The following is a 12,386-nucleotide window of genomic DNA, read 5'->3' as shown; positions in this document are numbered from 1 at the left end:
GACAGCTGCGGACAGCAGGAGCCTCACACAGTCACCCTGCAGGAGGCACCAAGCTGCCAGCAACACGCTCCGAGGTCCCGGGCAAGCGGTGCAAGCTCTCTGGGCTGCACCCACACCAGTAAATCGGGAAGAGCGGTCTGCTCCACGCAGACCTGGTACACAGTAGAGCCAAATACATAATGACCTTCAGAACCACTGGACACAGGGGTGAAGGTAGGGTCGAGAGCCCCGAAGGATGTCTGACAAATACTCCAGATCATGACCGATATACACATGCTCGCTTTGTGAGCCGCTGTGTCCCGGCCAGACTGCGGAAGTGAGCACGCCCGCACCCCCCCTCCGCAGACCCCACCCCCTGGTGCTGGGCGCGCACCTGCTCCTCTCAGCTTGCCCGGAAGCCTTCTGAGATGGCAGAGGCCAGGCCAGCCGTAAGACCATGCTGATGTGCTGGTAGGGGTCATGGTGGGGGTCAGCTGGGGTCAAGGCTCTGCTCACATGGGATCCCCCTCTGGGTGGGGGCCCCAGTGGCGCAGCCGGGAGCAGCCGGGAAGCTGCCGCGTTGCAGACGAGCCTTCGATGATGCGTTGAACTGCGTTCCCCCAGAAGGTATGTGTTGAATTCCTCACCCCCAGTATCTGTGAACCTGACTGTATTTGGAGATGGGGGTCTTCCTAGAAGTGATCAAACTAAGATGAGGCCGTTGGGGTAGCCCTGATCCAATATGACTGGTGTCCTTATAAGCGGGAAAGCGGGAAAGAAAGGCAGACAAGCATTGACAGAAGATGGCCCACGGATGCGGGGAGAAGCCAGCCGTCTATGAGCCAAGGACACAGGGCTGGCGCGCATCCTTCCCTCGTGGCCTCAGAGGGCACCACCCCTCTCTACACCTTGACCTTGGGCGTCCAGCTTCCAGGACGGTGAGGAAACAAATCCCTGTGGCTCGAACCCCCAGCCTGTGGCATGTTGTTACACAGCCCTAGCTCACTGGCACACCTTCTTTGCCAGTGTTCTCTGATGGGCCGCATGTCTCCCTGCCTCAGGGATCCTAGGACCCACGGACCTGCCTGACTATAGAGAGATGGGCCAGGAGGAGTCTTGTGGGGAGTCTGAGGCCTGGGGGTGGGTCTCTGGACCTGTGTTGGTGCTATCATAAGGTCGAGAAAGGAGCCAAGGGAGATGCTTCGTCTTGGAGGTAGGGCCCCATCAAAGCCCAGGAGCCGCCAAATGTGACCCTTGGGTGATGCTATGGTCCCTGAGCTCTCACCAGCTCTCCTGCCCTTGAGGTCACCTGCTGCCCACCCCCCCACTCCTCCCAGCCAGGCTCTCCTGAAAACTTTCTCCTTTGCATCCTACCTCCACATACTCCCAGAGTCTCTGCTCCCGGCTGGCCCTGCACCTCCCTCCCCATGTGTCACCTCCCCGGGAGCCTCAGTGTCCCCATCTGTAAGGTAGAGGGCCCCTCTTGCTTTGGGGCCTCAGGGTCCACCCCACAGCTGGCTGCCCATGGGACCACCTGCCCCGGGGCCATCCGGGTGGACGAGGCCGGTGTGCCTCATGCCCAGAGCCTCTCACCATGGCCGACAGTAAATAAAATGACTTTAATAAAACAGAAACAGCTTTACAGGGTGTCTTCTGAAGACAAAATCAAGAGCCTGGAGCCTCTGGGCCAGAGGGTGGGGGGAGGCTAGTACTTGAGCAGCCAGCGCGGCTTGTGCTGACTCAGGGACGTGAAGTAGGACCACCACCACGGCTTGCTCCCGCCTGCAGAGGGCTGCCTCTGTCCCCCGAGGGGCTCCCAGCCCGGCTCCTCGGGCTCCCCATAGGGGCTGGCACCTCCTGGCGGGTCTCGGGGCCCAGACCCATTTCTCCGTAGCCCGAGGAGAAGCTTCTTGGGTCCGGTGCCCAGAGGCTGGAGAATGAAGTCCACACGGCCAGCCCTCTTCATCCGGGCAGGGATGGTGACCTTCTTGATGACCTTGGAGTAGCCGGGGGCCTGAGCTATGACGATGTGGGACCCCGAAGGTAGCAGTCTCCAGTAGTCGCCATCTGGGGCTGTGAACAAACAGAATACAAGTGATTCTCAGACCTAGGCTCACATTTGGGCTTGAGGTGCCGAGATTTGGGGGCCCGAGGGGCATCAGCGTGGAGGGCAAGCACCTGCCTCTGTACTGGCCTGGAGCACCCTTCCCACTGCTTCCTCAGCCCAACTCCTATTCATCCCTCAAAACCCGTGGAGGATGAGTGGAGCAGCCCCTTGGGGCACCGGGCCAAGTGACTGCTTGCAGGAGCCAGCCACCACGACTCAGGCCCCAGGAAGGTGCTCACCTGTGGTGATGTCATGGCGGATGCCCTTGACCAAAATCCGGGCGTTTTTGACCGGCTTGCCAAATTTGTCCATCACCACACCTTTGATGCCGCGGTGCACCTGAAGAGAGGGAGAGAGAGGGCGTGGATATGGTGCATGCTCTCCAGAGGATGGGCGGCCTAGCCCAGCCAGCTCCCATTCATCTATCCTCAGAGCCTCCCTCTGGGCTTGCGCATGATCCTGCAGTTCTGCTCGAGGGTCCACCCAACCGTCTCTCCTGGGCCAGGGGTGCTGAGCAGAAAACCCCGGAGCTCATCTCAGCTCCCCCTTCATATGTAGAGCAGGTCGGTGTGGCTGCTCTTCCCTGAGCGTGGGCACTGGGAGGACACGGACCCAGGGTTTGGACCCTCGTCTCAGTCCCAGCTGAGGCATCAACCACTCTCTGGTCTTGGACAAGCTACCCTGCATCTCAGCACGTCTCCCATCTGTAAAATGGGCCTCGGGTGTTGCTGGAGAATGGCGCACAGCAGAGCCGGGACTCAAGGTAGGTCCCGGTCTAGACACTGCCCGCTCTGAGCGAATACCTTCAGGTGAGGAAGCTGCAACCCAAGCAGGGCCCCATCAGAACTGCTTGGCCCTGTTCACACTCCTTCTCCTAAAAATGTCAACAATAAACAAGCCAACCCGCCCTTGCTCTATCGGACTGCAAACAACTTGGGGCCCATGGGTCATGTCAAACGAGGCCAAGGTGACTGGGTGGGAAGGGAGACAGTGCAGAGAGACTCTTCTCTCCCGGGAGCCTGTCCCCCACACCTGCAGTGCTGCCCCAGACCTCCGATCCCCCATCCTGCCCCTGCTCTGCTCAGAACCAACCAATTCCTCTCCCCCACACTCCTCTTCCTCCAGGAAGCCCTCCTTGATGACCAGCCACATCAGGGTCCTCCTCCGGGGTCCCCAGTGCTGGGCTTCCACACTCCCAGCCCTGATTTCACCGTAATGTCACTGTCTGCCTTCCTCCCCACAACCTAGGGGAGAGGCCAGACACATAGTAGGGTCTCATTTCATGTGAGCTTTCACAGGCTAAACTTTGTTCTGCCCTTGCTTTCGAGCTGAGGAATCACCTTCCTGCAGACCCGGGACGTGCAGCTCTCCGGCAGGGAAGGAGATGTGGTGTGCACACCCCTCCCTTCCCAACCCGGGGAATTGCAGACACCCACCCAAAGTCTGGTCAGCATCACTGTGAAGAAGGCCTCCATGGGCCATGACAGACTCGATCCTTATCAGAAGCCCCAGCACGGCCTTCCTGGGACCTCGTCCTCAGGGGCCAGCCACACCCGGCTTCACGACCCGCCTGCCAACCTTCCGTGCTCACTATTAAATCTTTATACCCCAAGACCTCACATACAATATCCACAGAGCAATCCCAGCCCCATTTAAGGCTCCTTAAAACTAATTTTCACCAGACAGCCGTAAAATGAAATGAGCGAGGGGTCTGGCCCAGACCCATTACTGAATGATGACCTGCCCCACACAGCAAGAGGTCGCAGGCACAGCCATAAAATAGAAGCTCGAACAACACTAACAACGTCCAGCTCTTATCTGGGCTTTGCTTTTTATCCGACAGTGGCAGCTGCTGACCCAGGAGGCTCTGCTTGGTTCTTGCCTGGAGGAAGGTTCCTGATCTTTCTAGAAAGGATTCATTGGCAGAACTGAGGTTTGGGGCAGGCAGATCAGAGTGTGAGCTCTGAGCTCTGGGCAGTCACTGGGTGACACGGGGCAGGCCCTGTCACTATCTGACCCTCTGTCTCCTCCTCTGGTTTTCTCGTGGCTGCTGAGAGCCAGGCCTGGGAGCCCACGAGTGACCCAGCAGCCCCAGGCCAGCACCGTCCTTCCCTAGCACCTGTCCCTCGACCCACAAAATGGGGCAGCCCCTTCTAACAGCCAGGACTGCTGTCAGGATTGAAGGCCGTAGGTGGGGGGTGCCAACTGTAACGTGCTACGCACGTACATCCCCTCACTGTCCCCTTCGGGCCATCCTGTCCCTCCCTCAGGGCCTGCTTCTTCCAGGGACACGTGCCAATGTGTGAGTCACCTGAGTCTCGAAAATGCTCAGGACAAAAGTCACCAGGGTGTCTGCAGGGCCATGCTAGGTTCTGCCTCACCCCTTGCGTGCCTGTCCCATGGGGTTACTGCCCTCAGACCACCTCTGTGAGCCACACTGGCAGGTAGGACTGGGAGACGCACGGGCCGTGGTCACCACGCTGCTGGGGGACCACTCCTGGGGTCCACTGACGATTGTTCTAGACACGTTCCCAGTGGCTTCTGCTCAGCACCACCACCTATTTCTGGGTGACCGTGGCCCCAGGACAGCAGTTACCCCTCAGTCCGGCTGCCCCACCCCTCCCCCAGCAGCCAGTGCCCTGCCCTCTGAGCCCCGCCGCCCAGAGCATCACCCTGAGGCCTCCCCCCACCCAGTGCCCAGTCCATTCCCGCATCCACGCTCGTCACTGTGGCCTGGGGACCCTCCCAGGCCGTCCCCACTGCCTGAGCTCTCCCATTGCCTGGTTCCTCCCACTTCTTCACAATGCAGCCCGGGTGCCACCTCCTCTACCACCTCCATGGTCTCCAAGGCTGAGTCAGGTGCCATCCCTCGGCCGCCTTGGTCCCTGCATCCTCCCTGTTCCGTGGTGCCCCTTTAGGCCCTGAGAGCCTCGCTATCCTGGGGGGCCCAACGCACGCCCCCTGCTGTCCCAAGCGCCCCCAGGGCTGGCCGACAGGAGGTGGCCAGTGAACGGATGGACGGCTAGCCAACACACAAGTCGGGGGCAGCCGCGCACCCTGTCCGCCCCACAGCGCCATTCAGACTGGCGGAGTGAAGCCGCAGGGGACTCACCATCTCCACGAAGTTCAGGAGGGGCTCCTTGTTGTGCTGCCAGATCGTGTAGAGGGCCTCCTCCGGAGGGAACTTGACGCAGCCCAGCTCCACCGTGATCTCGAAGCAGTTGCTGTGCAGGTAGTTGAAGTCGGACATGCCTGCGGCGCAGGGGAGTGGTCTAAGCGCGTGCCCGCGCTCCACACCCGCGTGCCCGCGCTGGGCACCCGCCCCCGCCCCCCGCACTCGACACTCACCTGCCCCACTCGACACCTGCACGCCGGTGCTCGACACCCGCCTCGCCTCCCCACGCTAGACACCCGCGCACCTGCCCACGCTGGACACCCACCCCCACCCTGGCCGGGGGGGGGGGCGGGGCTGCCGGGCAGTCCTGAGTGGCTACTGCCCCATCCCCACCTTACGATGAGCAGACCGAGGCGCGGGGCGCTGGTGGCCTGACCCAGGTCCCACGGGGGGAAGGGACGGAGCTGCACTTTGAACCCAGGTGTTCTGGCACCCAAGTCCTTGGGCTTACGCTCCGTCCTGTGGGCCCCTCGGTGGGTAAGGAATGAGCCGATTTCCAGTAGAGACACGTGCGCCCCTGGAGGCCAAGCCTCTGGCCCTCTCCTGGCCTGGACCCCAGGACAACAGCATCCGTGTACCTAGCCAGACCCAAGAACAGCCCCGGGAGGAAGGTCCTCTAGCCCCCACTTCCAGGGAGAACACAGGCTGCGCAATCCAGTGGCAGAGAGAGGCTTCGAGAAAATCGGGCTGCCGGACACCCACCCACTCCTGCCCTCTGCCCCATGGGCTTTCAGAGTTTCTTGTCCAGTAGAAGCTACACCCGGTCTCCAGGGCAGGCCTCCTGCACGGCCGGGGCAGCCCTGTGTCGGGAGCTGAGGTGGCCCCTGCCCTTCAAAAGTCAGCAGCCACTGCTACCAACTTGATCTTCATGGCCTGCGGGCCTTTCCCGGGGCCATGGGGCAGCTTCTGTCCCTCAGAGCCCAGGTGCGGGGTCCCTGACTCCGAGTCTTGAGCATGACCCCATGTCCAGGGTCTGCAAGGGACCCACGGGGTTGGTCTGAGCCTGGGAGAGGGAGCCGGGCTCGCTGCCACAGGGGCACAGACCCAAGGACAACACGGGGCCAGTGGCCAAGGACAGAGGGCCTCATGCTCCCGGGAAAGGCCTGCCAGGGCCATCTGGGGGTGGCAGGGGCAAGGTTGCCGAGCAGGGCTGTGAACTGGCTTCAGCACAGGAGCCGAAGGGGCTGATCTGCCCACGGCTCCACCCCCTGTGGCATGGACGCCAACAGGCCCTTCTCTTGCCCGAGCCTGATTTCCTCATCTGCGAAATCTCCTAAATACTAAGTGTCATGCCAGGGTGGAGGGGAGGCAGGCAGAGTGCAGGAGCACGCAGGCCCGGCCCAGCAGGTGCCTCTCAGGGCACACAGGGTCCCGCGCACCCCGCTTTGCTCTGTGTGATGTCCACCTGGACACCCAGTTAACATGGAACTTCAGAAGAACAATGAATAAAGTTTAGTGTAAGTATATCCCATGCAGTATTGGGACATACTTACACAGTACTAAAAATGCTTCATTATTTCTCTGAAATTCAAGTTTCACTGGAGTCCTTTATTCCCTAGGGCAGCCCTCCTGTCCCCAAAGAGGCAGAAAAGAACTGGTCACAGGTGGGGTCACTCAAGGTCAGCGCTCACGAAGTCCCCCCCAGAACCGGCGGGGGGTGGGGTGGAGTATAGCCCCGCCACACCTGTCACCGGAAGGTCCTCAAGACAGCAGCTAGAACGGAAGCCAGATCACACCCACACAGGCCAGGATGCACGTGCTGCTGCTCCCTCACATTCCAGAAGTTCCAGAATGCAGTTCCCACAAAGAGCTGCCCAGCCCCTCCCCCACCTCCCCCTCCTCCTCACACCTTCCTGAAGCCCTCCCCTCCCCACCCCCTCCCCGTCCCCCGCCCCAGCCCAGCCCCCCCTCCGCCCGTACCTCCGGTGAAGCTGTACCAGTCCGCCCCGTTGATGATGCTGCCCCTCTTCAGGAAGTTGCCGCCACACCTGTTCTCCGACCTGTCCATCATCATGGGGTGAACATCAGCATAGGCCCTGGCCAGCAGCTTGAACATCTGGAAAGGAGACCAAGGGACAGGTTTCTCGTGAGGCCAAGGCCAGAAGGTGGGGCACCCTGCCGGACGCTCTCAGCGCGGGGGGCAATGGGGTGAGGAGGGGTCTGCAGCACAGATAGGAGGGGGGGATGGTGTCCACGCAGACAGCACAGCACATGCAAAGGCTCGGAGGTGGGAGAGCCAGAGCTCAAGGCCCCTGTGGTGGGAACCTGGCACCCTGTGGAGCCCCTGCACACCTGGCTAGGGAGGGTGGGCTTTCTCCCAAGGAGGGGGTTCACTGAGGAGACGCTGGCAGGGCTCCCCGAGGTCAGCTCTGCAATTTCCCAGGCACCTCCTGCAGAGGGCAGGCTTCGGGGGAGGCGGGAGGCTGGGGTGGGCCTTATTTGCACTGACTTCCCCGCTGACTCCTCTATGATAACCATCTATGTTCTCCGGGGACAACCTGTGCCTTTGGGAGCCCCCCACCTGCTGCCACACACGTGCAGTTTCCACTGTGGTGGGTGGAGGGACACGGGGCCCGGGGCCGGCACCCCTGGGGGCAGCCTTAGGGGCGGGCACGTCTGAGTGTGTCCACAGCCCCTGCCCCAGCGCAGCACTCCCTGCCCCCCATGCTGCCCTCACACCAGGCAGGCGTGCAGGTCCTCCCGTGCCTGTGTCCCAGCGAAGGACAGGGGTCTGCTCAGGGTGGAAGCTCCCAAGCTGGGGTCATGTGGATAACGGGGCCCAGGGCACTACGCTTGTCAGAGCCGCATGGCCCTGGGAGAAGCCTGTCCCTATGAGGGGACCCCTCTGCAAAAAGGGGGAGGCTGGGCACGTGGGGCCAGGCCAGAGTGAGGGTCTCTCCGGTGGGGGTCATGGCGACTCCAGAACCTGGGCTTTGGGGGAGGATGGGTCCAGTGTCTCCGGGGTAGGGCCGTGCGATTTCAGCTCCGTCCCTCAGACACAAGCCAAGCACCCAGAATACAAGCCCATGCATGTCCTACAGTCACTGAGGTCGGCAGATCCTCCAGCAGCCGTCCTCAGCCAGGAGTCCCAGGGGCCTAAGAAAAGGGCCCTCTGCCCACAGGTGCTGACGGGGTTGCCTCGAGAACTCTGCCTGGGTTCCCACCTCTCTGGGCCTCCTCTGTCTGCCTGCAAAGCAGCGCCTGGTCTGGTGAGGCAGGCTCCCCACCCATCCTGCCTCGGTCTCCCCACTGTCACCCATCAGTCAGCCCCACCGCCACACCGCCTGCCCTCAGGAGAGCAGGGAAAGTCATCGTCAGTCCCCAAAGCCCAGGGGCATACAAGCCGCAGGCCTGCTGGGAACAGGCCCGACCTGGGGGGGCAGGCACGGGACAAGGACATCAGGAGGCCAGCCGGCTGTAAATGAACGAGGTGGTGCAGGGAAGTGGGCGGGTGCTCTGCAGGAGCTCAGGCCAGGGGCTACCCAGTTATGCCGCCTGGGACCCTCTTGCTGGGGGTGGGCTGGTTGGGAGGGTTTGAGGAGCAGGACAGAGCTTGAGCCGAGCTGGGGAGAAAGATTGTGGCTGAAGGGACAGGTATAGGGGGACAGATGGCCTGGAATGGCACCAAGAGGTGCTGGCTCTCGTCCACGGGGCACCACGGGAGTTTGGGGGAGGTGACATGGGACACCCTGGCCAGCCTCTCTTCGCACTCTCCCGCCCCCCAGCGCCCCTCCTGGGACCCTGGTTTCCACAGAGACCGCTGCTGGCTGTGGGCCTGAGCACGATCGATCCATGACTGATGGTTAGTGGCAAAGACTCTCAGTTTTCTGACTCTGGTGGGACTCGTTGAGGTGAACTTCCCCCCCCCAGAGACATCCTCATACAGCTACCTCTGGACTCAGACACTGGGCTTGGCACCGAGGGCTCCGGCCGCCGAGGGGACCCAGGCCTTGTCCTGCTGTTGACCCCGCCCTCTGACAACCCCGGGGGTCAGGGGCTGGTCCTGCTTGAGACAGACCAGCGCACAACATCGGGGGGCTGGGGGAAGGCTGGGGGAGGCTGAGCTGATCTGCGTGGCCAAGGGAGGGGAACGGGCAGGGAGCTACGGACCGCTGTCCACGCAGCCCCCACTCCCCGCTCCCTGCCCTGCCCCAAAGCAGAGGGCAGGCCTGGCTCCCCACCGCCCCTGGTCCACCGGGAGCCCTGCTGGGCGACTGAGCAGAGAGCTGGGACCTTTCCAAGCCCCCAGGCTGGCCAAGGCCAGAGCGTCCAGCTTTGTCGTCCCCAGAGGAGATGCGAAGGAGCCCAGGGACTGGCCTTGGTGGGAGAGGGGTCAGCGGGGACGGTGTGGGCAGCTCCTTCGGTGAGCTCGTCTGTGAGCCCTGTGCCACACAGATCACCCCCTTCGCCTCCAAAACATGGAAAGCGATGGACTCCTACCTCCCAGACCCGCCTGCGTGAGCTCTGGGATCAGGCCTGGGAAGGAGCCCCATTAGGGTGAGGAGACCACCCGCAGCCAGTCCTTAAGGGAAGAGGGGGTGGAGAGGGTTCTGGCCATCATCACGTCCTCCCCAGCTGGCCTGACCAGTGAGGGAAACTGAGGCCTGAACGGGGGAAAGGCCTCTTCAGACCCAAGGGAACTCCAGGACCAGAATTCCTCCTCTGATCCTGCTGCTTCCCCGGAGCCGGCCCAGGGGACCCTCAGCAAACCTGCAAGGCCCAGGAGAAGCAGGGAGGTGGCCAAGGTCGGGCGGGCGCCATGCACACTGCAGCACTGCCCTCTGCTGGCGTCGCCTGGAACCCCACCCTCTCCCTGCGGCCAGGCAGGGAGGACGCTGGGCTACAGTTCCCACCCCAGGGGCTCCCCGCTGGGGACACAGATGGGAGGTGGGGTGTGGCCAGAGGAAGGATGGGCTGCTTCCAGCTGGCTGGAAGGCTTCCTGGAGGAAGGGCCTTTAGAGCTGGGCCTGGAAAGCTCCTACTGTTCCTGGGACTGCGTGGGTCTCACTGAGCTCAGAACAGGAACAAGGTCAGGCCAGCCCCGAGGGCGCTACCCCCAAGGCAGCCTCCCCTGCACACACAGTAGGGCCCGCCCCCTCTCACCTTCTCATCAGGCGTGGGAGAAAACATCTTCTCTTCCTGGGGGTGCTTGGAGAAGTCGAAGGGGTAAGACACCACCAGGTCGCCCCCGTGGAGGCTGGCCGAGAGCACGAACGGGGTGGTCCGCATCCACTTCATTATCGCCTTGGTCTCGGGGGCCACCTGCCCAGCACGGACGAGGCCGTCTTCAGGACCAGGCACAGCCCTGCTGGCCGCCCCGGCCATGCCCACAGCCTCCTCCAGCCGTCTCTGGGCCCTCCGAACCTGCCCGCCCCGCCCCAAGGCCCTGGCCCGGCCCCCGCCGGGCCCTCAAGATTCCCTTCAGGTGCCACCAGGCTCTCCCACCTGCCCACACCCCTGCCTGAAACTCATTTTCCCACCTCCTGGGGCCATCACTTCCTCCAGGCAGCCTGCCTGGGACTGTCACTGAGTACCTGCCAGGCCCAGGGTGTTTTCCATACGTGTTCCCTGAACCCCAACAACCCAGTGAAGAGCTACCCCCCTGTCCCAGGCAGGAAACAGAGACTCAGAGGCTCAGGCTGCTAATCGCCAGGCTCTCCTGCCCTGGGGGGACAGCACCTGCAGTCCCAGAATAACCAGAGACCCCTCAAATGCATGACTGTGCACGGGGTGGTCGGGGGCAGCTCCTACCTTACCCCACCAGTAGTGCTGGGGGATGGGGATGTGGTCACCGCGCACGCTACGGGACTCGGCCAGGCGGTAGTACTCGGACGTCAGGTCAGGGAAGTTGCGGTTCAGATCCAAGTTCTGTGCATTCTGCCTCCCGCTTGTCCACCTGTTGTAGCCGGCGCCCTGAAACACAGGCCACCCCCACCTAGGGGTTAGCACAGCCCACCCCAACTCCTTCTGCAGGGAGGCCACGGGGCTGGGCTGAGTCAGAGGCGAGGGTCGCCGTTTCTCCCTGGCTTTGTGTGATGAACTTGGGAGCATGTCCAGCCAAGCTGTCCTTGACCTCCTCTCCCATCTGTCCGGCTCCTCCCGCCCGACCTCCTTGCTGAGCCTCCAAACTCAGGGCCTTGCACTGGCTGCTCCCCTGCCTGAATCCCCCCAACTTTTACGTGCACTGCTTGCTCCCCACCTCCGCTGGGGCCCCGCTCAAAGTCACATCAGAGAGCCCCGGCCCTCCAGCTACCGTGAGATCTTGCCCTGCCCCCCCTTCCCCTCAGATTTCTCTACAGAGCACATCCTCTTTCTCACACACGGCAGAATTATCGGTGTCTGCCCCCACCCCAAGTAGGACCTTGCTGAGGTTGATGCCTGCTGAATGCCCATCACCAGAACGGTGGGTCATCACTGCTAGTGAATGAACAGATGGGAGGATGTCAAAGGGAGTGGCACTCACCTCGGCAGCCGCCACCTCGTACCCGTCGGGGTTCATGGAGGGCAGCAGGTGAATGCGGGTAGTGTTGAGCAGGCGCTGGATACGGGGACTGCCCAACAGGTACTCGGAGCACAGGTACTGGGCCAGGTAGATGAGCATCTCCCGCCCTGCCACCTCATTGCCATGGATGTTGCCGATGAGCTTCACCTCAGGCTCCACTTGGGGGAGATACAGTGACCTGAGGGTCGTCTCAAACCCTAGGGTCCCCGGAGACTTGAGGGCCCACATGGCAAGGCTGGCTGGACACCTTGGGACCTATTCATACTTGTTTTGGCCCAAGCATCGCTGTGACCAATGAGGTCTCATCAAAGTCATGACTTACTGAGCTCATTTCTTAAGTTCAGCCACAATTATTAGCAAAACACATCAAGGATATTAATTAATAATATGTGTTATCATTGCTCTGTGTGAATTTTATTCACGGCCACTTTCAATACTTGTGTAGTAAATTAAGGTGTACATTGGTGCTTAGATGGGAAGGCAGTTGGCCCTCAAATGGATGGATGGAAGGAAGGATAGAAAGAAGGATGGATGAATGGGTGAAAGGATGGAAGGATGGATAGAAGGTTGGATAAGTGGATAGGTGGATGGATGTTTAGATATTTCAATAGAAGAATGGAAGG

At 61.7% G+C, this 12,386-nt stretch overlaps 1 protein-coding gene across 1 annotated transcript in view; it reads right to left on the bottom strand.

Moving 5' to 3' along the window:
- Window positions 1-1,588: 1,588 nt before the first annotated feature.
- CPZ (carboxypeptidase Z) overlaps window positions 1,589-12,386 on the bottom strand; it is a 29,007-nt gene continuing 18,209 nt past the window's right edge. The window contains exons 4-10 of the mRNA XM_021677675.1: window positions 11,725-11,921; window positions 11,013-11,174; window positions 10,365-10,523; window positions 7,182-7,317; window positions 5,199-5,338; window positions 2,326-2,425; window positions 1,589-2,052 (exon numbers count right to left, since the gene is read on the bottom strand). Coding sequence (XP_021533350.1) covers window positions 1,685-2,052; window positions 2,326-2,425; window positions 5,199-5,338; window positions 7,182-7,317; window positions 10,365-10,523; window positions 11,013-11,174; window positions 11,725-11,921 — 1,262 coding nt within the window. The 3' untranslated portion in view covers window positions 1,589-1,684. The remainder of the gene's footprint in view (window positions 2,053-2,325; window positions 2,426-5,198; window positions 5,339-7,181; window positions 7,318-10,364; window positions 10,524-11,012; window positions 11,175-11,724; window positions 11,922-12,386) is intronic.

Source organism: Neomonachus schauinslandi, chromosome 2 (assembly GCF_002201575.2).
Source record: "Neomonachus schauinslandi chromosome 2, ASM220157v2, whole genome shotgun sequence".
In the NCBI taxonomy this organism is placed as follows: Eukaryota; Metazoa; Chordata; class Mammalia; order Carnivora; family Phocidae; genus Neomonachus; species Neomonachus schauinslandi.
The sequence above is the reverse complement of the archived record's forward strand: the minus strand, read 5'-3'. Positions and strand labels throughout refer to the sequence as shown.